Raw genomic sequence first — 27,023 nt, forward strand, 5'->3', positions numbered from 1 at the left:
GGTTTTCTTGTTCTATATTCAGGGGTGTGAACGGCAGCATTGTTTTAGTATCAGACCGCTGAGCTGGTATATGCCCCAAAGTGACTTTTTCACCAAATCACAGGTGAAGTGAGAACCTGAAACCAGCTTCCTGAGGGCAGTTGCATCAACTCATCAGACCAATAAGAGAGAGAGGAAGGAGGGCGCATGAGCAACAGGTGAACTATAAATGAAAGAATTCATCACTCATTATAGTTTAGACAGAGAGATGCAGCACTGTAGGATGTTGTAAAGATATAGACTGAAAACCCACAAGGTTGTTCTGCTGGATGTTTTCTCAAAAGAAACGAAAGACTCAACTGTCAGTCTCTGGCTGACAATAACACACCTGAAGCTGAGGTGAGTATTTTTGACGGATGGGATAGATAGATAGATTGATAGATAGATAATGATGGATGGATAACATATAGTATTTAAAATATATAAGCCTATTGTAGAAAATAACAATGTTCGCATATAATTTTAACAACATTAATATATGCATTTCAGTGTGAACTGAAGAATTCGACCGAATGGCAGACAGAAACTCCTGGTGGAAAAACTTAACTGGAAAAAACAAGAACCATTTTAAAGAAGGCCAGCAGGAATTTGGAAATGCGACGTCGGTGAAACAAACTGGCGGCGACAACAAGAAACTCAATCTGATCAGAGACGAGACGTACGACGACTCTCAGCTGGAGCCTTCCTTCAGTGAACACACGTGCCGGAGAAACTGGACAGTTTCACGGTCTGGCCGTTTCAAGGAGAAACGAAGAGTGCGGGTCACCATGCCCGAGAACAACTTTTATGACAAAAACATTGCTGCTGCAAAGTAGCTAGCCAGTTTACGGCGTTTAAAATAAAGGACGCTGTTTACAAGGCGAGCGCGCGAAGCGTCTTCTGGAATTGTGGATGGAATTTTGAGAAGTCCATCTTTCAAGAGCGCGTTCTGATTTTGTCTGGTTGCGTCGTTCGCTTGCAGTGGAGAGATGATGTTATGAAGAAAACCATCATTCGGTGGAGCCATTGACTTCAGTTTCAGTGACTGACTGTAATGACACTTACGGTTACAGTCTGCAGTAGCTCATTTGTCTCTGCTGAAGGATCTAACTCTGAACGCTTCATTCATATATATATATATATATATATATATATATATATATATATATATATATATATATATATATATATATATATATATATATATATAAGAAATAAATTGGCTCTGTAGGCGCAAACTATTTATTGTTTGGCTGTTTGCTTTTTTCCATAAAAGTATCTTACTTATTATCTTAAAAGGGGATTTTTAAAGCAAACGTTTTTTAAATGAAGGATATCCAATATATGATGTAGGGACTAATTATTCACTTTTCAGTTCTGTTTGGGGGACAGTTTGGTTTCATTAACTTTTCTGAATCTTGCACCATTGAGAAGTTAGGTTTTATCCAAAATGATTTGAGACGGGGCAGATCCACCGGAGCAAACTAAAATGGAACTGTAAACTTGCGCAAATTTGACAAAAGCTTATGTAATGGCATAGGAGAATGGAACGCTGTTAAGCGTGACTTGAGAATATATTGTTGTATGCCAATTATTATGCACACCACACACAGATACTCATCTCTGCATGATGATGACTATGCCATTTGTCAACAAAAGGCCACTTGACTACATTTTATCTAATCTGTTTCAATAATTTTGCCTATTATTACACATTACAATTTCTAAGAGTACCGTATATGCGAGAAGTTTGAGATATTCAGTTATTTTGTGTCATGGAACAGGCTAAGAGAAGAGCTCCATCTGGTGTTGGTGTATAAAACTACAAAGTCAATAGTGATGAGCAGCACAGAACTGATAAACTGTACTTTATTCACTTAAATACTTATAGGCTACTCCAGACAAATTGACCTAATAATTTTCTAAATATTGTAAACATTATTGCAAAATTCATCTGAAAAAGTGACACACATACATACTATTAAAAAATCAGCTCTGAAATGTTCTGAAATATATTCATTTTTTCAGCCAAAAGGCACTTTGGGGACAAACATTCTCTCTGAGCAGAATTTAGCACTTTGGAATTGAAGAAGATTTACAGTCTTCAAATAGGCCTACTGTAAAAGCTCAATCATACCACCACCTGAGTGTATTTAAAAACCTAAAATCACGATCTGTAGATAACAGAAAACCTGTTTAGAACTATCGGAACATGACTGAAATGATATAGACAAGCTGCAAATCTCAAAGAGAAAAATACTGGAATCTCTCTGAAGGTAAACATTGATGCTGTTAGGAGTGGGGAGTATTTATAGTTCATCGTGTTTGTAGGTGAACTCCCGAGCTGAAATAAATCCATCATTATCTTCATCTTCTTTTTGGAAGATGTCCTCAACCATCACTTCATGATGGGTGTCATTGGCAGCATATCCATGCCTTTCAAACTCTTTACGCAGGTATTCTTTGACCTAAGGTGTTTAGAAAAACACAAATAACTACCTGAAATGTTCATTGGCATTGATGGTTTCATTAAAAACATTTAACATTCATGTAACCTTTCAATTGCACAAAAAGTTATTTATGGTGAAAAATGTGATAAAAAAAAAAGATTATTTTAAGAACTATTCCATGAAAGGTTCTTTGGGGATCCAAAAAACAGTTATTCTACTGCATTGTAAACAAAACCCCCTTTAGGAACCTTTATTTTTAAGAGCGTATGAATCTCATGCTTGCTGGACAGCTGCTTTCTGACAAGTTTCGACAAACCTCTGCTTTGGAAAGTTTCCAGTCATCATTGAGGTCCATTTCCTGAAAGGACTCATGTGATCTAGGCCCATTTCGGATCTCGATGATCTCAATGTCAAAGATCAGAGTGCTCTCCGGGGGGATTTTACCTGTGAACATAGTGTATCCATTGTCAATATAGCTAATCCAAGTTATAATTCTTTAAAAAAATATATTTTAGGCAGACCTCATGCAATGTTAAAGACAAATTCAATAGCAGAAGGTGGAGAACACCGGAGTTCCTCAAATGTTTTATGCATATGCATCTTGCTGGCACACCTTTGCCCTCTTTGCCATATGCGAGAGCTGGAGGGACGGTCAGTTTCCTCTTCTCCCCTGCACACATGCCTTGAAGACCCTTGTCCCAACCCTTGATCACCTCACGGATCCCCAACGTAAACCAAACAGGGTTTTTGTCTCCATGATGGCGGCTGCCAATTACAAGACATATGCATTAGTATTAAACACTAGAGACATGCACACTGCTGAAAAACCAAGCTTGAGTTGGTAGCTGTGATTTGGAACATGGTTGGTGGTTCCTATCTGGTCTAAACTGGTCATTTGCTGGTCCAAACTAAACCAACTTGGGTCAGCAACACATCAACGAGCCTAACAGCTAAAGTGGTCAAACTGGTATTTGAATCAAGGTACTGACCAGCTTATGATCATTCTGGATCAGACATTAAACCAGCAGTACAATGTTGCAAAACATAACTGTTAAAGCTTTAAAAAAAAAGTGTAACAATAAATAGATTCTGACAGTTAACAATGCATTCTCATTGCAAAAGGGGAAGGTTTGGTTAATAAAGCCTGTTCTTCTGCAGTGTGAACATGCATTAGATAGTTCATTAGATGATACCTGGAATGAAACATTGTGCCATTACTCTCCAGAAAGCCGTCGTAGTGAACCAGAAGAATATCTCCGTATTTGGATTTACGATGACAAAGGAAAGGTTTGTATAGAACTTCGATTTTCACCTCTGGTTCCGGAAGTTTTGCTCCATGAACGTAAAAGAATAATGCAGAAAAAATGCATGTCCACAACTCTGGAATCATCTTAATATAAGGAACAGTTTAATACTCTCTAACTGTTGAACTAATGTTTCATGCACAGCAAAGTTCTGATAAAACTTGCCGAACTACAAGTTGTGCCGCCGCGACTACGTGGCAAGCGAAATTTCTACAGGGGTCTTTCCCAAACCAGGGATGTCCGATCCATAAACGATTCGTTCTTTTGAGTCGACTCCTTTCAATGAATCGATTGAAACTGTTCACAAACTGTAAAAACGAGCAGTTAACTCGGTGTTCACAAGAGTAAACGGCAGAAACGTTACAAACTGAACGTACTTGACATGTTTATGACTGATTGAATTAAATATTTAAATAGCCTACATGAATTAAAGATTTTATGAGCTTTATGACTTCAACAAGCTGTGAATCACAATTGCAATAACAGCTTTAAAAATAAATAAATAAATGTTATAAACTACAGAAATGTTAAATGTACTGGACTGTATTACATTTTAAAATATATTAAACAAATATTTAACTTACAAAAACGTTTTAAGGCAATAGATAGCCTAATTAATTTTGTTTGTAAAAATACAAATTAGCTATATATTTAGGTTCAAATTTTTGAATTACCATTGTGTGCACTTTAAATTACCACTGTGTACGAAATGTGCTATATAAATAAACATACCTTGCCTTGCCTTGCCTAAATTACACTTTGTAAATTTCTGGGACACATCACAAATACAACAAAACGTAATTTAGAGAATGTTATATGCCAAATTGAGATATCATAACGGGATGGCGTAAAAGACTCGCTATGTTCTTTTGAAACGATTTGTTTGGAAGAACCGACTCTCGGACCTCAGCACACACTCCCCAGATTCCTAGCGTAAACGTTGGCACCCTAAAATACAACTTTTAATTATTATTGGTCAGATTTTTTGAGGACGGGCCTTAGCGACCAGTATCTAATTTTCATTGGACATTACACACATAGTCTTAGCACAACCACGCCCATCTACTCACACCGTATCCAATGAGAGGTTCGCTAAACGAAAATCCCACAGACGTCACGCACGTGGGCAGAACCTTCTATGGTCACATGGACTGGTATTCCTGAAGCTTTTATGCCAGTCGTTTGCGTAATCTCAATTCCCAGCAGTCGCTTTGCGTTTTTTGGATATAGTTGTCGTAGTTAAAAATAATCTCGAGTTTCTCAAAGAGGCTGTGTTGGGCTCAGTCTTGCCACGACTAAGTAATGAATTGTCAAGAGAAGGTCTATCATGGAGGGAGTTCTCTATAAATGGACAAACTATATTAGCGGTATGTATACAGCGATAGTCAAAAGTTATATGACGTTAATCAGGGAAGTCTGAAAAGCGGTTAGCCTGTTTGCTAGCACAAGTAACGTTAACGCTAATGTATAAATTAAGTTAAGTCATCATCCTCTTTAGGTCTTTGTGCCGATATTTTTTTTTCCAACGCTGGGACCAACTGAACAACATACGTGTCATCTGCCAAAAGCATTTTCAGAAAAGTTTGTTTTGGTTTTAAGATGATGTGTGATTCTGTTTTATTCACTTCTAGCTATGACCAGTTAAAAGCCTCCACTTGACTGGAAGAACAAGTCAAACCCTATTATGTTGAGGGATCTCAAATGTCATCAATACATTGTTACAGTGTTACATGTGTCAGTTACAGTGAAGAATTTCATAATTGCTTTGTTGTTTCTGTTAAAAGGTTGGCAGCCTCGTTGGTTTGTTCTTGAGGGAGGCACTCTTTCCTACTATGACTCTCAAGAAGATGCATGGAAAGGATGCAAGGGCAGCATCAAAATATCTGTGTGTGAAATACAGGGTAAGGAAAGGTTTATGCCTAACCTGAGCAGGAAACCTAATAACCATTACATCACAAGCAGCTATTATTTTTATGTTTCGGGATATCTTAACACATGCTTATGTAAGGGGATGTTTCTTCGTCTTTGGGAACTTTAATTTCCCAGGGGCTTCCAAGTTTTTTGTTTTTTTTTGCCACTTTCGAATGTCTTATTTGATTTTATAATATTATTTCAAGCCCTAGACCAAGACTTTTCATGAGATCATGATCATGAAAGTATGAATCATTGCATTTTTGTAATAACTGTAAACAACCTTTCTACAATATTTGTTTGAAAATGATTTATAATCATTGCCACTACAACAAAAGTGTTCTACCTAATAGATTTTGAGACTATATGTAGGATACATAAAATGCTAGATGAGAAGTTAGCCTTGTGAATTATGAAAACAAAAGGAAAGCAGTTTATATGAAAAATGTTCAAAATATACATTTCCACTGCCATCATTTGCACCATACAATCCTATTAAACATAATGCCTCATTGAAGATGTGGTGAAAATGACACTGATTGAAATCATAGTTGTTTTACTTAATAAAATGGGGAAAAGGAGAAGAATTGTGTGTTCACCGTTTAATACAGTAATATACTAGTAAAATAAACAAGCTGACAGCGTGAAGAGACTTTATTTTTTAAAAGGGCCAAAAGTGTCCAGAGTTGAAGAAACACCCAAGTACTGTATTACAACTATAGTGACTGATGCTTTGCATATCCATCTTCTTCGTCCTCCCTCTCCATTGTAGTTCACCCATCGGATTTCACTAGGGTTGATCTGATCATTCCAGGAGAACAATACTTTTATCTCAGGGCAATTAATGCAGCAGAGAGGCAGAAATGGCTTGTGGCGTTGGGGACAGCAAAAGCCTGCCTCACAGACAACCGAACCAAGAGAGAGAAAGGTGAGTGTTATATTTCTGCCGTAAAGGACCAGATATTCTATGTAGATCATCTGGCTTGTGTTAATATGACAGTGAAATATGATAATGTAATATAAACTACTATCTAGGTTGATAGTTTGCAGTCAGTTCTAATGTTTTTGTTATGGTCATTAAGGCTGCATTTATTTAATCAAGAATACAGTAAAAACTACAAATCAGAATTTTCAGCAGCCATTACTTCAGTCTTCACTGTCACATGATATGTTTTTTTGGTTTTCAAGAAACATTTCATATTATTATCAGTGTTAAAAAGGTTGAAACTATTCTTTGTTGAATAGAAAGTTCAAAAGAACAGCATTTATTTGAAATGGAAATCTTTTGTAACAATGAAAGTCTATTTTTTTGTACATTTTGTTACATTTATTGCTGAATTGAAGTATTAGTTTGCTGAATTTAATTTCAAAGTGTTAAATAATTGATCCCAAACTTTTAAATGACTTTTTAAAGGGTTAGTTCACCCAAAAATGAAAATGAGTCCCTGAATTACTCACCCTCAAGGCATCCTACTGTATATGACTATATGACTTTCTTATTTCAGACGATCCAATCTGCGTTATATAAAAAATTGTCTTTCATCTTCCAAGCTGTTTAATGGCAGTCAGCGGGTGATGCAGTGCATTAGTCCAAAAGAAGTTAAATAAAGCGCATCCATTCATAATTAAAAGGTGTCTCACACAGCTCTAGGGGGTGAACAAAGGCCTCCTGTACTGAATCAACGCTTTTTTGTTAGAAAAATATCTACATTCAAAACGTATTAATCGCATTAATGTACCTTGCGCGAACAGTTTTATATGGAAGCAGTTCCGGGCGGATGACGTATGAGGTCGACGTTGCGCATGCGCCGCTCAGAAGTAATGAACGCGGAAGTGCAGCGAAGAGATCAAAACAAAACAACGGTCATGAATTAAAAGTACAAATCGAGGATTTGTAAAGAAGAATGTCGAAGGATTTCCGTATAAGCCAAGAGAAGACTGGTTTTCCTTTGCTTCCTTTGATCCTGTAAACAAATGTTGGTTTTCACTAGACTCACCGGCACATGCGCAACTGCTTCCATTTACAACTGTTGACGCAAGCTAGATTTTTCATTTTCTCTTTTTCTCTTTTATTCTTTTCATGAAAATGCATTATTTGTACGAAACACATACAATTCATTCGAACTTTCCTTTACATTTCCATGATCAGAAAGGAGCAGATAGAAGAATAATATTCTTATATTTATCTGCCCCCTTTATAGACATAAATAGTAGATGGCATTAACATTGTTCCCTCCACCATCACCCAAAATTTATTAACATTAGTAGTAGATGACATTAGCATCACCCAAAATATATTAACATAAATAGATGTCATTAGCATCGTTCCCTCCACCATCACCCAAACTCCAACATATCTGATATTTGTTTAAACGTTTTACAATGATCACATACAATCCAAATCAAAATTCAGTTTGATATAATTCAAGTTGTTTCTTTTTATAACTCCTTAATAGAATATTAATATAAAAAGTTATATAGAACTTTTTATAACTCCATAATATTTTTACAACTTTTTAAATCTTTCCTTAGAGAATTCCAAGCTTTTACTCCAGCAACAGACAAACACATTTGTTTCAGGTTTGTTCGTGCTATTAGATGTTTAAAGTCATACGGCCTTCTGTGATTTCCATCTTCAGAAGTAAAAACAAATAACTTTTGTAAGTCATGTGGAAGAGCTTTGCTTCTAGCTTTGAACATCACTAACAGAGTTTGTAATTCTGCAATGTCTTTAAGTTTTAATAATCCTGACCTAATAAAGAGTGGATTTGTGTGGTCTCTATATCCTGCTTTGAAAATAATGCGAATGGCTCTTTTCTGTAAAATAAATAAAGGCATAGTGTTACTATGATATAGGGCTGCACGATATTGGGAAAAAATTACATTGCGATATTTTATTTTTCTGCGATATATATTGCGATATCTTTTCTTACAAACAAAAATGGGGTGAGCACACTTACATTCTCATTTTAAATGATTTAAACATCGACACCATCGTGTCAATTGATTAATATGCGCGAGGGAGGGAGAGCAAGACAGCGCTCGTGTTGTTTGAAAACGGCTCGCTCTCTCTCGGTCTCTCTCTCTCGGTCTCTCTCTCTCTCTCTCTCTCTCTCTCTCTCTCTCTCTCTCTCTCAATTCAATTCATATTGCTTTATTGGCATGACATACAAAGGTACATATTCCTAAAGTATTGTACATAGCAGAATAGAAACAAACAAAACAAAAATACATATATATTCATAATAAAAAAAAATTACATGCAAAATAAATCCATATACATTTCTATAAACATTGATGGTACTTCTAATGTACTCTCTGTCTGTCTCTCTCGCGCGCGCTCTCCCTGTCTGTCTCTCTTGCGCGCGCTCTCTCTGTCTCTCTCGCGCGCTCTCTCTTCCTGTCTGTTTCTCTCGCGCGCTCTCTCTCCCTGTCTGTCTCTCTTGCGCGCGCTCTCTCTGTCTCTCGCTCTCTCTGTCTCTCGCTCTCTCTGTCTCTCTCGCGCCGCCGCGCGCTCTCTCTGTCTCTGCCCTGTTAAACTTGCATGTGGTTTTCAGTCCTGTCAATTATAAACTTTCACTCTATGATGGTTAAGCTGTGCAATTAATCCGCGAATCACATTCGTCAAGGTCAGGGGAGTAGCTGGCCCGTACAGTTAATGAATAACGGATCAACTAGACAGCCTACATCGCACATCCTGCGATGTGACTATCGTGGATTTGTACATCGCGATATCGATGCTTAAACGACACATCGTGCAGCCCTACAATGATATGTATTTCCCCATATTTCTACACAATAGTTTAAATAAGGCAAAATCATTGAACAATATAACATTTTCATTGTATTATACGGTAAACTGTATTTAACCTTATTCAAAATAAATAGGCTTTTTGCCATCTTATTTTTTTACATGGAATATATAACTTTTCCACGTCAATTTCTCATCTAAAGTGACTCCTAAAAATCTGATTTCAGACACCTTCTCAATATTTACATTGTTTATAGATAAGCTGACTTCCTCCTTTCTTTTATTGCTGAATATCATAAACTTTGTCTTATTCAAATTTAAAGATAATTTATTTACATCAAACCACAATTTTAGTTTAACCATTTCATCTTCAATATTATTAGCTAAAGTTTTCAAGTCATTTCCTGAACTATATAAATTTGTATCGTCTGCAAATAATACATAGTGTAATTTTTTTGAAACCTCACAAATCTCATTTATATATAAAATAAAAAGTTTGGGTCCTAAAATTGAGCCTTGTGGAAGTCCACATTCAATTTTCATACATTCTGACCTATAACCATCAAACTCACCATATTGTTGTCGTTGTTGTAAATAGCTAGTTAACCAGTCCAGTACAACTCCTCTAATTCCATAAGTATATAATTTAGAAATAAGAATTTGATGATCTATAGTGTCAAATGACTTCTTTAAATCAATGCACACTCCTATTGTGTATTTATTTCTGTCTATTGCGGTTGTAATGTCTTCAATAATTTTCACGATAGCCAAACTTGTAGACCTATTTGACCTAAATCCGTACTGATTTTCATTTATTAATTCATGTTTTTCAATAAAGTTGTCTAATTTATTAACAAAGAGTTTTTCAAACACTTTGGAAAATTGAGGTAGGAGAGATACTGGTCTATAGTTATTAAAAATATGTTTATCTCCAGTTTTAAAAAAAGATATTACCTTAGCTATTTTCATACTATCTGGAAAAACTCCTTCTCTCTCAATTTTTTTTTTTTTTTTTTTATTTTCATGTGAATACCATCACTATCTGTTGAGGTCATGTTTTTTAGCTTATAAACCACAGATAATATTTCATTTTCAGTCACCTCACCTAGATACATTGACTGCAAAATCCTATTTTCCCTTTTCCAGACTCCCCCTAGCTGATCACTAGATATTGGTATTTCGTTTGCTAAGCTAGGTCCTACGTTTAAAAAGAATTGATTTAGTTCATGGACTATTTCATCTTTATTTTCAATCACCCTATTGTCCTTTTCAAAATATTTAGGCAGTTCCGTTCGTCCAGTCTTATTCCCAATTACATTGTTCAGAATATTCCTTGTAGCCTTCATATTATTTTTATTTTCATGCAACATTCTATTATAATAGTCATTTTTTGCTTGTCTCAATATATCAGTCAACTTATTTTTGTATTTCTTATAGCGTTTTTCTGCATTCTCTGTTCTTGATTTGATAAACTCCCTATAAAGTCTATTTTTATTTTTAGAGGCATTTTTTAATCCGTTTGTTATCCAAGGTTTACTATTTTGCCTTTGTATGGATCTGCATGGGATCTCATGACAATGCTTATTATACAGAGTAAGATAACATTTAAGAAAAGAATTATAAGCATTATTTACATCATCTGTGTACACCTCTTTCCACTCTTGTTTAATTAAATCATTCCTAAACTTATTAATATGATCAACACTCCTTTTCCTTTTATATATTTGATGGTATACTGTTTTTTTTTTTTAGGCAACTTATAGTCAAATATTGCAAATATAGGCAGATGGTCGCTTATATCATTTATTACCAACCCACTAGTAATGTGATTCTCCAAAACATTTGTAAAGATATTATCTATTAAAGTTGCACTAGTTGTGGTTATTCTGCTAGGCTTCGTTATTAATGGATACAACCCATTTTTATATAATGTCTCCAAAAAAATCTGAGTTTTGTATATGTGTATCTACCTTTAGAAGATCAATATTATAATCTCCACAAATTACAATATTTAGTTTGTTATTTAGACCATGAATCATTTCTTCTAATTTATCTATGAAGGTTTCCACTTTTGATCCTGGTTTTCTATATACACGTGCAACAACAATATTCCTATTTTGTTCTAATTCTATTTCTACAGCTACACTTTCCATTAAATCATTAATGGCTGTTGTCATGCATTTAACTGGTCTACATTTCTATTCATTATAGATATAGAGGGCCACTCCCCCTCCAGTCCTATTGGCTCTGTTGGTGACATATAAATTATAGCCCTTTAATTTCAGATCAACCTCCTTGCCTTTCTTTATCCATGTTTCAGATAAAGCAGTTAACTTAAATCTTCCTTTAAATGTCTCCAAAAAAATGTTTGATTTCAGAAAATTTTTTGATAAACTTCTGCAATTGAAATGAATAAAAGAAAATGTCTGTTCAATTTGTACCTCATCAAATTGTTGGAATTGTTTTTCTTACGATAATGGATCGATTAACTACAGGAGGCCTTTGTTCTGCCCCCCGGAGCCATGTGAGGCACTTTTAATTAAGAATGGAATGAGTGATGCACTTCAACACCCGCTGACTGCCGTTAAACAGCTTGGAAGATCAAAGAATATTTTTTATATAACTTCGATTGGATTCGTCTGAAAGTAGGAAGTCATATACACCTAGGATGCCTTGAGGGTCAGTAATTCATGGGCTAATTTTCATTTTTGGGTGAACTAACTAGGGATGCACCGGTTGACTGGCCATGAATCAGAACCGGAAGGTTTTTGCTTGAAATACACAATCGGCAGTCGGACGGTTTTTGGTCTTTTTTCAGCCGATTTTTCCAGAAGTGCGTCTGCGTCCACAGAATACATTGTAATCATTGGTTATCATGTCATTTGTTTGGAAGCATTTCGAAATCTGTGCGCAGGACACGGGCAGCCGTTCAGCACTGGAAGTGCAGAGCTACACGCCTGAGGCACAGATAGCAGGAAGCAAACAGCTATTGATGTTCTGCTGCAAAAATAAGAGCCCCTTTCCTGCGCTCACTGAAGCTGCGCGAGCGTCCTGTATCTGTCCGCGCCCTGCGCAAATGGAGAGAGTGAAGGGATGTTCAGCTCAACTTCTCACGTGTTTGGATGAGAAACGAAACGGACTAAACTGTGACAAAACTGAAATGCTTTTTTTTTTTGTAAAGTAGAACTTGCATACACATTTGAAAAGCCAGAAGTAAACGTCAGTTCTGTACAGGATGTTTATTTTTATTTTACCTTAAAATTACATCGACTTAATTTGATTTAAAAATCACCTGCTGTAGCACACTGAAAAAAAGTGTTTCATTCATCCAATTAAAAAAAAATTAGGGTAATGATTCACATATATTTTTTTAACTTGAGCCAATAGTTATTTATTTTTCATTGGCTCAAGTAAAAAAATATACAGATGTGAATCATTACCCAATTTTTTTTTTTAATTGGACGAATAAAACAATTTGCATCTTTGTTTTATTCGCACCAACATTATTTTATTATAACATTTTGGAATAATTTATTTTTAAAGTATACTTTTACTTAGTCTCACTGGTAAAGACCTTTTTTAAATTTAAAACCAAATTTAAAAATTAAAACAAATACTGAATACTGATTAAGAAACATCTTACTGAATGTGTGTTGATTGTGTTGTTTGGATTGTAGAACTATGCAGTTACTGCCTTTTAATTTCACATGGTTAGAGTTAATGTTTTCATTTAAGGCCAGTTCTATGTAATTTCAACCCAATTCAAAAACAGAAGCTAAATGCTGATGTCTGTACCATCTATGTTTGTATTGAATGTAGGCTACTTAATGTGCAGTTACTGCCATTCATTTTAGATGGTTAAGGTTATTGTTTTCAATAGCCAAAAGCCAGTTTGGCCTATTAAATACCAAAAAAACATCTTGTTTATGCAAACTTTCCTTCTTTCTCGGAAACAGCCAGTGTGCTTGTAAAAAATCGGTATCGGAATCGGCCATGAAAAATCATGATCGGTGCATCACTAGAAGTAACCCTTTAAATTATATGTTTTAATGATGTTTTAATAGACAGTATGTCAATTACAGGAAACTGTGTTTCATATGATTTCATGGGGGCTTTAACCAATGAGATTACATAACCCATTCAGATCATGACGTTTGTTCATTTTGCAATTTTGCAAAGAGCTGTCAATTCAGGTCTATGAAGGAAATAATGTCAACAATAGTCTCTTTTATTTTGTCAGAGCTCCAGGAAAACACAGACACTCTGAAAACAAAAATGTCTGAGCTAAGGCTTTACTGTGACCTTCTCCTCCAGCAAGTGAACAAAATACAAGAAAGTTCTGAAGTGGAGATGGCAGCTGATTCGGGGGAGGTAAGGGAGTGTTTGTCTTGAGTCAACCTTCACTACGCTCATGGACATAGTTATGATAAATAAACTATACATAACTTGTTCAAACATCAGTACAGACTAGAGTATTTATTAGCTCAGACTTGCACTAATGAATTCTATTCTCATTTAGATTTTTTGTAGTTTTCTTTATCACAAAAATGAGGGATAAAAAAAATCAGTCCTAAAGCAGTCAGACTAATCAAGTTTGTTGTGCTATGTGTGGGTTTCAGGTAGGGGATGAGACTGGAAATCTAGTGAAGTCCACTTGCAGCACCTTCTTGAAGACCCTGGAGGAGTGTATGCAGATTGCTAGCCGGACCTTCAATCCAAACCTTCTGAGTCTGACCCCTCCAGGCTCTCCTCCTGTGGCTACCATCAAACCTCACAAGGTATGTTAAATATAATCACTGAACGGTTGTAGATTCATTTAGTTTGTCAAAACCTAAAATATAATTGTTTTTTTTCCATAGATCAAACCTACTGATCCAAGACATCAGCACCCAGGAGAAAAGTGAGTTCAGGTCATAGTAATGTACTCTTGTGGGTCAGATGTGCTTTTGTTTTTCTCTACAATTAAAATGTGTGTTAAGCAGGCGAAAGGACTTAATCAACATCTCAGGAACATCAGCACATGGGAGTGGACCAGAAAATGAACCACCTCCATCTCCTCAAGAAAACATGCCTACATCTCCTACAAGTATGACAAACATTAAGTCAGATTCAGAAATGATTACGCATGCAGCAGTTGGCAGACCTCTACTATCATTTCCTCTCTTGTTCTTTTAGAAAGTGGTTTAATGGAGGAGAAGAGGGAGCCCATGGAGCCTCGTAATGGCTCTTCATCAAGGACACAGGACCCTGAAAAATCTGTAGGAGAGAAGGAAATACCGACCCAAGAAAAACAAGAGGAAGTCTCACTGAGCCCCACACAAAACAAAGAAAAGGTCACTGAAGAAATCCAGGCTGACCAGGAAGTGAATGAGCCTCAGTCTGAGAATAAACAGGAACAGGAAGATAAGGTGGACACATTCTTCAGTACCATGAGCCACAGGTATGAGGCGCCTCCGTTGCTGTGATCCTCTGAGGGAACAAGATGAATGTACTGCACACATTTAAATTAATCAGAATCTTGTTTTTGGTTTGAAAATTAGCTATGGTCATGCTATGGCAAGTTATTAGCTAACACTACTCTTAGAAATGTGCTATATGCAAAGTCATTGTTTCAGTAAAAAATCTAGATTGTGGGACTATAAATCTCCATTGAGTAACATTGTGTGCTGAGTAACCAGGTGCAGCGCGATAAAGTTACAAGCGACCAATCCTGTCTGTTCTGTTAAAGGTATCTTCAAAGGTAAAGTCTGTTGAAAGAATTTGTGGCTTGCTGTGATATACCACATAAACCAATTTGCACTCACCTAAAAGTTTGCTTTCAGTTTGGACAAAAAAGACAGACCTTTATACTGCATACTTGTTGCGTCTCACCTGGTTGGATCGTGATGTAAAAGGCACTTTCCACAAATAGGGTACTCTTTGGTGTCCCTTTAATTAATTTTTTTTTCGCATTAAAAACTTTTGAAAATATATCACATATCTGGACCCACTGTAAAATAGAGATTTTTTTTTTTATGACAGGAATGTCATATAATTTTGACAAATTATTGAACTGATATTTGATTAGTTGTAGTTCAAATCTATTTAAAAAGTCCCATTGAAATGTTCAAACTAGGGCTGGGCAATTTAAAGCGTTATCACTTGATTGATTGATTAACGCGGAAAGGTATTTTATCACGTGTTAACACAGTTTTTTATTATTATGTCTGTTGCTCACCGGCTCTAAAAATAAATACAGAAAAATCATGGGTCACAGGAGGGAATGCTCCTGATCAAATTATTTAGGCTTATCAACAACATTCACAAACCAATGTCCACTGTTATTTTTAACAGAAAAGAATGCAACGAGCTCGTAATCATGACTTTATAAGCTGGGAATAGGAAGTCTCCAATAGCATGTGAAGACAGCAGAGAATCGCTCTCGCTCAACACAGTGGAGTGAATCATTTTGATAACTTTGTGGTTTATTATTTTGAGTCATATGGGACGCGATAACACACGTTCCTCTCACAATATTTACTGCTTTACAGATCTAACGCTTTTCCCGCTCAGAAATATTCACGCAATCATGCAGCACGTATCAGAAGTTCTGCACTCACACTCACTGATTTATATATAACTGAACCGTGCTCTTGCCCACCTCTTCCAACCGAGCCAGGGACAGATAAACGGAGTGATAACACTAGTCAAACGAACCAGGCTTTGGGGGTCAAATGTGCTCCAACACAGTTAAGATTGCCTAGTGTGAGCACACCCTAATTATTCTCCCGCATCCCGCACACACAACCTTCACCCATCAAGTGTTATCCTGTGCCGCACTCTGCTGCGATGGGTCCTGCAATCGTGCAGGTCTCTAATAGGAAGATGCCTGTTATACTGATACAGTGTTTCCCACAGCCTTACACTCTATTCATGGTGGCACTCCCCCACCCCCATATATACATATGTATACAAATTAATTTTCTACCAGCAGGAGGCGCTTTAAGAGCAGGAGAGATAGAAGTTTCTCCGGTAACAGCTGTAAAGCAGCGCTGAGCTCACTAACGCAGCCTTATCAAGCATTACATGCAAAATGAAATCAAAAATTTTCTAAATACAGTTGGTTTCCTTCTGAAATACGGTGATATAAAAACACCCGCACCGGTTTTTGATTTTGAAACGTGCAGTGCTCATGTTTATTCAATGAAGTCAAAGCCTTTTGGAAAATCTATTTGTGGTGGTCAGTTTTGATATTGTGGCGGCCCGTCACAAATAAATCAATGTGTGGGAAACCCTGTTTTATGATAGAGGCACTGGACTCTGAGGGTAACTTGTTTTTCTCTAAAAAAAAACTATCAAATATTTTCTATAAAAATGTTAATGTCCTGGCAGTGACAAATGGCTTGATTTATATTTAATTTAATTACATTAATGTTATAAGTTGAGATTTAGGCTACAATAAATATTTTAACTGCTACTATGTAAAAGGAACACTGCGGTAAAAAGCGCATTTTGTTTAAAGTGTTTGCAAACCAAATGTTTCCTACACTTATTTATATAGCAGTAGGCCTACTTTTAAGTGAAAAAAGTGCACAATACACTACTTTTGAATGCATTATTAGTTTTGTGCATAACAATGCGATTGATTGCGATTAAAAAAAAATGTAATTGTTGCCCAGCACTAGTCCTTTGCTGGAAAGTCTCGTATTTGTACCTTGCATGTGGAAAGTTCCAAAACAAAGAAATAAATGTCTTGCAGTTTCAACATAGTGATTTAATCATGTAAAGAAAAAAGTGGTTCATGATTAAATGTTTATCATGGTATGTTTTCTTTTGGTCGCTCAAAATGAGGCCCAGCCTGATGAGGGTTTGTAGATTCTCTTGCTATTCATAATTCTTTCATCTCTTTTATGTTATAATGAAGTTATCATGTATCTACAACACTAATCTGCTCCAACAGCCTTCATTGGGCTGAAACCAAATAAAATTGAACTGTCAGTAATGTGAAATGTTATCAATGCATTGTGTCGCTATTTAGATATGAAAACCTTTTCAGTATTATATCAATGTGGGAAGGTTATAGAATCTCATTTATAATGTGTGCTGTTCTTAATCAAGGGCTGCATGTTCCAAACTGGTTTTCTTCTGCTTTTGCTATGCCTGCTTTTGTATTGGTGTTTAATTTCATCAAATAAATGTGTTTTGTTGACGTGTGTTCTAATGTATTGTCCTTGTTTGAACGTCTGTGGTTTTTTCTTGTAGATTTAGTGATATAATACTGGAGGACGACAGTGGTATTCCCACACAAGCCTTTTTGGATTCTTGCTATGCTATAGTACCAGTTTTAGGTAGGACATTCTATCTTTCACTCTTTCTCCCTTTTCCACCCCTTCGTTGCTTTGTTTCTTTTCTCGTCAGTCAGTCAAAGTTGACTCATACTCTGCTTGTGCTTATTAAATGTTGTAAAATGCTACTGGGGACATAAATCTTTGGTACTCTGTGGATGTGTCACTTCACAATGTGCTCTTTTATATTTTTTATTTGCATCTCACATTGGTCTGCACAGTTAATACCTCATGCTCCCTCATGCATGGTCTTGCATTCTCTGCTATGTCTGTATACTGGGACAGTTTGGTGAGTATCTGACCAAGAACTGGGGCTAAAAACAAGAAAAGCTGTGTCTGCAATCAATTCTAAAAGTTTGTACAGAAGACTTTTCTCACTTTTCCTCACTTTCTACTTAAGGACAATCTTTATCAAGGTGATATCAAAGGTGATTGGTATGTCGTGCACTGGTTTTCTACTGGTACAGTTTTAAAGTCTCACTTTTTTCTATAGCTTAAATGGGCATTGATGCTTCTGATGATGACTGGGTAGAGATTAATGGCGTTTCTCTCTGGGTTGTGGAGACTCAATACACTTGCACATCAGGAATAAAGTAGATCCTTGTGCAGATAGATCATTGGACTGCATATGAACTGGCACAAATTGTTATTTCCCACAGATGTTTCTAGGCCTTCGCATTGAATTGTATGTGTGTCATTGTCTCACAGTTACTATGACCCTGACCAATATATGAATATACTACCATTCATAAGTTTGCGGTTGGTAATATTTTTCTATGGTTCCTCAAGGCATTATTTCTTTAATTTAAAAATGCTGTTGAAAAAGTATAAATTGTGTAATGTAATTACAATAAAATGTAGCAGTTTTCCATGATGCATTTTAAAATGTATTCCTATGATGGTAAAACTGCATTTTCAGCCGTCATTGCTCCTTTTGAGATTATTCTGATTTTGGTGCACAGTAAAACATTATTTTTACTTGTATTATTATCAATATTGAAAACAGTTGTGCTATGTAATTATTTAGTGTTCCTGTAGCTCAATTGGTAGAGCATTTCGCTATCAAGCGCAAAGGTTGTGGGTTCGATTCCCCGGGAACACATGATCGGTATAAATTGATAGCCTGAATGCACTGTAAGTCGCTTCGGATAAAAGCGTCTGCTAAATGCATTAATTTAATTTAATTTAAATACGTTGATGCATTGTTTTTTTGGGATTGATAAAACACTTCAAAGAAAATAATTTGGAATATAATTTTTTTTTTTTTTTATAATGTCCTGTAAATGTCTTTACTGCAATGTTTGATCAATTAATTCTTCTTTGCCAAATAAATGTATTAATTTCCTCCAAAAATTACTGACCCCAAACTTTTGAACAGTACTGTATGTTTAGGATGAAACTAACAGCTTAACCAACAAAGTACTCACAAAGACTTTCTCCCCTCAGACAAGCTTGGACCAACTGTCTTTGCTCCAGTTAAAATAGATTTTGTGGGAAACATTAAGGTAAGTGTAAATGCAAACAATGAAATACATTTATAATAATACATACATATTTTAAATGACATGAGCAGTGGATTTACAGATTATAGGTTAACTCGAGGATGACGTGCATGTCTTTTAGTATTGGGGTGAAAAATGCATTGATGCATCTCACAATTAAAATTCAGTGCATCCAGTACAGAATTTGATCATCTGTAATAAACAATAATAAGTAATTACTGTATAATACAGATAATATTTAGTTAAGCTCGACCTTTCAAAGTAACGCCTGTGACGACTTTGAGACTGGTTTGTAGTGGGTTTCATTACATATTATGATATATGTATTATTACTTGGGAGGTCAGTTGAAGTATTTAACAGGTTACTGTAATTTCTCTGTACTTTTTCTGGATGTCACCATAACCACTAGAGGGCATAATAACTTGGTCTGAGAGTTCGTCCTCATTTTCTCAATCAGAAAATCCAGCAGAAGGTGGTGTCCGATCCTGAGAGTTTCCCCACCCTGCAGAGCATCGTGCTGCATGAGGTGGAGACGGAGGTGACACAGGTGAGGAACTCGGCCACAGAAGCACTGCTGTGGCTTAAACGTGGACTCAAGTTCCTCAAAGAATTTCTTTCTGAAATCAATACAGGGATAAAGGATGTCCAAGGAGCTCTTAGTAAGTCAGATGATCAAATCTAAAACCGTTTGTGTTGCAAAAAGAAAATAACACCTGGTTCAAACAACAAAGTGCTTTGTAATGTCCCCTTTTTTCTTCTTTCAGATAATGCATATGGAAAGACGCTACGGCAATATCATGGATGGGTTGTTCGAGGTGTCTTTGCAGTAAGTGTTGTGCTAAGAGTGCTGTTTTTCCATTTTAAAGGAATATTTGTCTGATGGCCTATAGTGTCACTTTTTTGGGGGCTAGAAACTTTATACAGTTTTACCATACTTCATTCTAACAAAAAGAAAATGTATATATATTAAAGAACCCACCACTAATCAGTTTGTGGCTACAATATACATATATTTTTTCTTTTTGGTTTGTTTAGTTTTTTCGTTATGTGCGGGCCTCCATATTAATACCATTATTTTTTTAAAATATATAGTTATATTTTATTTTTGCTATTTTATTGTGATTAGGCACTATAGAGTAGACAGGAAGCAACATGTTAGAGCACTGCCCTTCAGGCTATGTATGCCATTTTATTTATTTAGAAAGTTCTTTTATGGGCATCTATAAAACATCTAGTGCAGTCATTCTCTATATGGCGTAAGCTGATAATGCAATCTGCTAACAATCACATCCTCTCAACATCGCATGAGCTGTCTAAGAGAATGTTTCTGAGAACTTTATAAGCCTTGAACAGTTAAATAGACATGCTTGAATGTATCAAAATGCCCGTTTTTGCAAGTATCCTAATAGTTCTTAAGAGAAAGCAAACAGCTGAGAAAGAAAACATCCGTAACAGTATATTGGATCCGGGCAGCTCTTAAAGTGACAGCAGTCTAATATTCCTGTCCTGTCTGTCATTCATGTTAATCAAACAACAAAAGAGAATTTTTCACTGCTGTTGACTAAAATCACTTTCGCAACTTTAATAAGAAGGATATTTATAATTAATTTAATCAGTTAAGAGTATGCAGTATTTGTATACTTATTATATTTATTTAGTTTATAGAGTGTATGTAGCATTTCTACATTTATTTGTTCTTCTGTAGTTTTTGGTCCTGTTATTGTAATGTTTCTTATTCTTATATAATCACTGACTGTTTACTTTTTTCAGTGAGTTTTTGTTTGTTTGTTTTTACATTTAGGCTAGTATTAGTTTTTTGTTATATTGACACTGCTGACAAGAAGAGAAATTTCTATGGTATAAAAAAATTGATATCATAACCTAATTTAAAGCAAAACCAAAGTATATATATATATATATATTAGAATTGTGCCGGTATTCGGTAATGCGATATATTGCGGTGATTAATAGGCTATGCACGATATTGTTATCGTGGGCACTTCTAAATACCGTGAATAAATATACATTTCAAATTATTTAGAATTTGGAATGCATTTTATGAATATTATTCCCATCAGCTGCTTAAAATGCACAACATCGCTGTATGCTGCTTGAAAGAGCGCATGAACTCTGATGTGAACAAGCACGCATGAGAAGCGCATGGAGGAACACGTGAGAGACGCGCTGAATGAAAGCACATTCACTCTCTGACAGAAGATGGCGCTAAATGCAGCCCTTACCCTGTAAACATAAAAATAATCTTATATAACCATTCAGATTTGTGTTTTCCCTATGGTGTTTATTACAGAGCCAACTACTGAAATATTTCTACTTAATAGGCTGTTTATCTTTAAACATTCATTTTTTTTTTTTAATCTGGACTGCAAATGCCATTAGATATTGTTTGAAAGTGTTTTGATATTTTATTGTTCATTCACACTTTACATTATGGCTTCATTAGTTAACATAAACTGCCAATGAAAAAATTATTCTGAACATTCATTAATCTTAGGTATTCCAATATTTAATAACACATTGTTAAAATTGAAAGTTGCAACTGTGTTATTTAATGAGCTAACATGAACTAAGACTTGTATTTTTTAACAAAGATTAATAACATCTATAGAAAATGTAGCTATTGCTCATTGTTTAGCTGTGCATTTATTGAATGAGCACTATGTGATGTCCGAACTGATTACACTATATTTTATGTATTGCACTGTATTTTATGTAAAATCATTTTCTATTTTGAAACGGTCTTAAATTCATTTTAAGTCAATTTTTAAATAATTTTCATTTTCAAGTTCTTAAATTGCTTTTTTTATTTTTGTGATTATTTTTCTTCATGACTTTTTTTTTAATTTATTTTTGAATTACCATTGTGTACGAAATGGGCTATAAATAAACTTGCCTTGCCTTGAATGTTAATGCATTAACTAAGATTAACTAATGAGGTCTTACTGTAAAGTGATACCTATTGGTTTTTATAGTTCTTTTGCACTTTAATGTGTAAAACATTTAATTTTTATATATTTTTATGTATTGCTTTGTTTTAAATGTTTAGTTATTTTTGTTATAAGAAAAAAAGTTATTTAACCTGTTATACTGTTTTATGACCACTTTTTTAAAACAAAATTTCAGTACCGTGACAATACCGTATACCATGATAAAAGCATTATCAATTAACCGCAACGGGAAAATTAGATACCGGCATATCCCTAATATAAATATATATATATATATATATATATATATATATATATATATATATATATATATATATATATATATATATATATATATATATATATATATATATACATACATGCATACATACATACATATATGTGTGTATATATATATATATATATATATATATGTATATACATATATATACAGTACAGACCAAAAGTTTGGAAACTATTTTTAATATTTTACTATTTTTTATGTTTATTTGATCAAAAATACAGAAAAAAGTAATATTGTGATATATTATTACAATTTAAAATAATTGTTTTAAAATTTATTATACTTTAAATGATCATTTATTTCTGCGATGCAAAGCTGAATTTTTAGGATCATTATCACATGATCCTTTAGAAATCATTCTAATATGATGATTCATTATCAAAGTTGGAAACTGTTCTGCTGCTTAATATTTTTTCAGAACATTTGATACTTTTTTAGGATACTTTGATGAATAAAAAGTAAAAAAAAAGAAGCTATGTTTTTAAAATATAAATATTTTGTAATAACAATATACACTACTGGTCAGTAATTTGGGGTCAGTAATTTATTTTTTTATTTTTTTAAATAAAATCAATACTTTTATTCAGCAAGGATGTGTTAAATTGATAAAAAGTGATATTAAAGAAAATATATTATTAGAATATATATTATTAGAATTTAAGTGATAGACTGGATGTTACATGTGACACTGAAGGCTGGAGTAATGATACTGAAAATTCAGCTTTGCATCACAGGAATAAATTATTTTTTAAAGTATATTCAAATTGAAAACTATTATTTTAAGTTGTAATAATATTTCACAATATTACAGTTTTTTCTGTATTTTTGATCAAATAAATGCAGGCTTGATGAGCAGAAGAAACTTTTTTCAAAAACATTAAAAATAGTAATGTTTCCAAACTTTTGGTCTGTACTGTATACAGGTCCTTCTCAAAAAACTAGCATATTGTGATAAAGTTCATTATTTTCCATAATGTAATGATAAAAATTTAACTTTCATATATTTTAGATTCATTGCACACCAACTGAAATATTTCAGGTCTTTTATTGTTTTAATACTGATGATTTTGGCATACAGCTCATGAAAACCCAAAATTCCTATCTCAAAAGATTAGCATATTTCATCCGACCAATAAAAGAAAAGTGTTTTTAATACAAAAAAAGGCAACCTTCAAATAATTATGTTCAGTTATGCACTCAATACTTGGTCGGGAATCCTTTTGCAGAAATGACTGCTTCAATGCGGCGTGGCATGGAGGCAATCAGCCTGTGGCACTGCTGAGGTGTTATGGAGGCCCAGGATGCTTCGATAGCGGCCTTAAGCTCATCTAGAGTGTTGGGTCTTGCGTCTTTCAACTTTCTCTTCACAATATCCCACAGATTCTCTATGGGGTTCAGGTCAGGAGAGTTGGCAGGCCAATTGAGCACAGTAATACCATGGTCAGTAAACCATTTACCAGTGGTTTTGGCACTGTGAGCAGGTGCCAGGTCGTGCTGACAAACGAAATCTTCATCTCCATAAAGCTTTTCAGCAGATGGAAGCATAAAGTGCTCCAAAATCTCCTGATAACTAGCTGCATTGACCCTGCCCTTGATAAAACACAGTGGACCAACACCAGCAGCTGACATGGCACCCCAGACCATCACTGACTGTGGGTACTTGACACTGGACTTCAGGTATTTTGGCATTTCCTTCTCCCTAGTCTTCCTCCAGACTCTGGCACCTTGATTTCTGAATGACATGCAAAATTTGTCCAAAAGTCCAGTGCTGCTTCTCTGTAGCCCAGGTCAGGCGCTTCTCGCGCTGTTTCTGGTTCAAAAGTAGCTTGACCTGGGGAATGCGGCACCTGTAGCCCATTTCCTGCACACGCCTGTGCACGGTGGCTCTGGATGTTTCTACTCCAGACTCAGTCCACTGCTTCTGCAGGTCCCCCAAGGTCTGGAATCGGTCCTTCTCCACAATCTTCCTCAGGGTCCGGTAACCTCTTCTCGTTGTGCAGCGTTTTTTGCCACACTTTTTCCTTCTCACAGACTTCCCAATGAGGTGCCTTGATACAGCACTCTGGGAACAGCCTGTTCGTTCAGAAATTTCTTTCTGTGTCTTACCCTCTCGCTTGAGGGTGTCAATGATGGCCTTCTGGACAGCAGTCAGGTCAGCAGTCTTACCCATGATTGCGGTAATGAACCAGGCTGGGAGTTTTTAAAAGCCTCAGGAATCTTTTGCAGGTGTTTAGAGTTAATTAGTTGATTCAGATGATTAGGTTAATAGCTCGTTTAGAGAACCTTTTCATGATATGCTAATATTTTGAGATAGGAATTTGGGGTTTTCATGAGCTGTATGCCAAAATCATGAGTATTAAAACAATAAAAAGACCTGAAATATTTCAATTGGTGTGCAATGAATCTAAAATATATGAAAGTTAAATTTTTATCATTACATTATGGAAAATAATGAACTTTATCACAATATGCTAATTTTTTGAGAAGGACCTGTGTGTGTGTGTATATATATATATATATATATATATATATATATATATATATATATATATATATCTCATTACCGAGAAATAGCATTACTCCTATCATGATTTTCGCTCACCCCTATAGCATACCATCAAAAACCCTCCACCTTCCCCAGCTCCACCCATATAAATCTGCTACGAATAATTGAATGTATGCTGTATGTTCACAGCAGCTTGTCGTTGAATATCCTTGTAGTAGTAAGTCCCTGTGCTTGTTCGGCAGCAATGTTGCAGATCTGTTCAGCCAAGACCAAATACATTAACACTGGCACGTCCATTACACTATAAAAGCTCTATCCCGAGAGTTGTCATGATTGATCGTTTTATGGCACCAACTGTGCATGGATCCTTTAAAAATGTCCTTTAGTGTTCCATTGAAAATACATTTAATATACAGCTCTGTAAAAACAACAACACGCATTCAGCCCTCCTTAGGCCTTTCTGACTGTGTTTGTTCATTTTAGCTGGCTCTACGGGCTGCCCCATCCTATCAGGGCTTCATGGCTGCTCTGGTTTCTCATGAAGGCGATGAGCTGAAGGAAGGCTTTACGACTGGCATGCATCGAGACCTAGACGTCTACCTGCCAGCCATGGAGAAGCAGCTGTCCATCCTGGATGCTCTCTATGAGGAGTATGGCTTGGAATCAGATGACATCGTGTGACTAATCAAATACACTTACACAGCGAACAGAGCTTGGTTCTGACGGAGCTCACCGGTTTCAGTGGTGAAATTGTAACTCTTTCATCCGCTGTGGTAACCGAGCCCGAAGTTAGTGTTGAAAACGGAGGTTTCTGTGAGGGCAGGGCTTGCAAAGCCTGACCAGTTAGAGTGTGTTGGATAATGTGGCATATGCAGAGTCCAATAACAGTCATCCCTGTGAAATTTCAACATGCGAGTCAAAATAATGCTAGCTGAGGAGTGCAGGGTGTGATTCCAAGTGTTTCGGGGAAAAGGTATATTTTTAGAAACCTTCAGTGGCGTGAACAAGTGTTTTGTTGAAATCGGTTGTATGTTTTTCATACACTTTTAGGCATAAGAGTACAACAGCAGATAAGCTGAAGATATTGTTTACCTGGCAGTGAAGCTGTTACTCGCAGTATGCTTATCTGCAATACAACTGCACATGTGCTTTTCTCCTAACTTCAAATATTGCATTACTTTTATACATATACTCACATCTCGTTCATTTTAGACTAGCACAAAACTAAGTTGTTATTCAGAGGCTTTTGGGGATTCAGATCAACATGCAGTGTGTTTATAAAACCAAGTACTTACCTGAAGTATACAGATACTGTGGTGGACTATTTTTTGCAGTGACATAATCTTAGTTTAAACACATTCACAATAACTCAATTCAGCTTGGTGAGAGGGACCAAAGCAGGGTTTCTTCTTCATGATCTTGTGGAAAGATTTCCTACTTTTAAGAACATGTAGCTGTGGATCTACAAAAGGAAAGATGTTATGATATGTTCTCAGTGACTTTATTTATTTACTTATATGAATATTAATTTTAACTGTTGATTTTTATTGTAAGAATCACACTATGCCTATTCTCAAATCATATGAATGATACAAATGTCTGCATGTTGCATTGCATGGATTATGTTTTTATATTTTGACAATAATCTAGATTTAGATTACTAAATGATTCGCACATAATATGATGACGACTGTTCTCTTACGTTTACATTTTTTTAAAATTGAATTCCACAAAGTTTTAAACTAAAATACGACAAAGCTTTATAAATATGCCTTCCTAGTATTGTAAATGTCAGGATTGTATGACTGTATGACTTTCTTTTTCTGCTGAACACAAACGATATTTTGAATTTTTTTGGTAAACAAAAAGTTAAGAATATAAAAGCATGAAACATTTCTCAAAATATGTTCTATGTTCCATAGAGGATATTAAGTCGTACAGTTTTTGAACAGCATGGCGTCAACAAACCTATATGAGTGTATTTTTTATGTTGAACACAAAAGAAGA

General features: G+C 35.3%; 2 protein-coding genes across 3 annotated transcripts; one reads left to right on the forward strand and one right to left on the reverse strand.

Annotated features, from left to right (window-relative positions):
• Positions 1-1,871: 1,871 nt before the first annotated feature.
• On the reverse strand, positions 1,872-4,009 carry fkbp14 (FKBP prolyl isomerase 14). The gene is made up of 4 exons (XM_059567487.1): positions 3,662-4,009; positions 3,082-3,233; positions 2,785-2,912; positions 1,872-2,486 (listed from the first exon to the last, which is right to left on the reverse strand). Exons 1-4 carry the CDS (start codon positions 3,856-3,858, stop codon positions 2,328-2,330), a joined length of 636 nt encoding a protein of 211 aa, XP_059423470.1. The 5' UTR covers positions 3,859-4,009; the 3' UTR covers positions 1,872-2,327.
• Positions 4,010-4,968: 959 nt separating this feature from the next.
• On the forward strand, positions 4,969-27,023 carry plekha8 (pleckstrin homology domain containing, family A (phosphoinositide binding specific) member 8). Of its 2 annotated transcripts, none has more exons than XM_059567488.1 (13): positions 4,969-5,139; positions 5,557-5,673; positions 6,456-6,611; positions 13,675-13,805; positions 14,054-14,212; positions 14,294-14,334; positions 14,414-14,520; positions 14,610-14,874; positions 17,676-17,761; positions 19,205-19,263; positions 19,719-19,920; positions 20,026-20,087; positions 25,500-27,023. In XM_059567488.1, exons 1-13 carry the CDS (start codon positions 5,100-5,102, stop codon positions 25,695-25,697), a joined length of 1,623 nt encoding a protein of 540 aa, XP_059423471.1. In that variant the 5' UTR covers positions 4,969-5,099; the 3' UTR covers positions 25,698-27,023. The 2 variants fall into 2 exon arrangements, with proteins under 2 accessions (XP_059423471.1, XP_059423472.1); XM_059567489.1 differs by having other exon boundaries at positions 4,973-5,139; positions 14,417-14,520.

Source organism: Carassius carassius, chromosome 15 (genome assembly GCF_963082965.1).
Source record: "Carassius carassius chromosome 15, fCarCar2.1, whole genome shotgun sequence".
In the NCBI taxonomy this organism is placed as follows: domain Eukaryota; kingdom Metazoa; phylum Chordata; class Actinopteri; order Cypriniformes; family Cyprinidae; genus Carassius; species Carassius carassius.

Excerpts from the sequence above, each read along its gene's own strand:
- fkbp14 (XM_059567487.1), bottom strand. The coding sequence starts at position 3,858 with ATGATTCCAGAGTTGTGGACATGCATTTTTTCTGCATTATTCTTTTAC. Across the intron at positions 3,234-3,661 it reads GGCACAATGTTTCATTCCAG|CCGCCATCATGGAGACAAAA; the intron begins GTATCATCTAAT and ends TGTAATTGGCAG. Across the intron at positions 2,913-3,081 it reads ATATGGCAAAGAGGGCAAAG|GTAAAATCCCCCCGGAGAGC; the intron begins GTGTGCCAGCAA and ends CTATGTTCACAG.
- plekha8 (XM_059567488.1), top strand. The coding sequence starts at position 5,100 with ATGGAGGGAGTTCTCTATAAATGGACAAACTATATTAGCG. Across the intron at positions 6,612-13,674 it reads CCGAACCAAGAGAGAGAAAG|AGCTCCAGGAAAACACAGAC; the intron begins GTGAGTGTTATA and ends TTATTTTGTCAG. Across the intron at positions 14,875-17,675 it reads TTCAGTACCATGAGCCACAG|ATTTAGTGATATAATACTGG; the intron begins GTATGAGGCGCC and ends TTTTTCTTGTAG.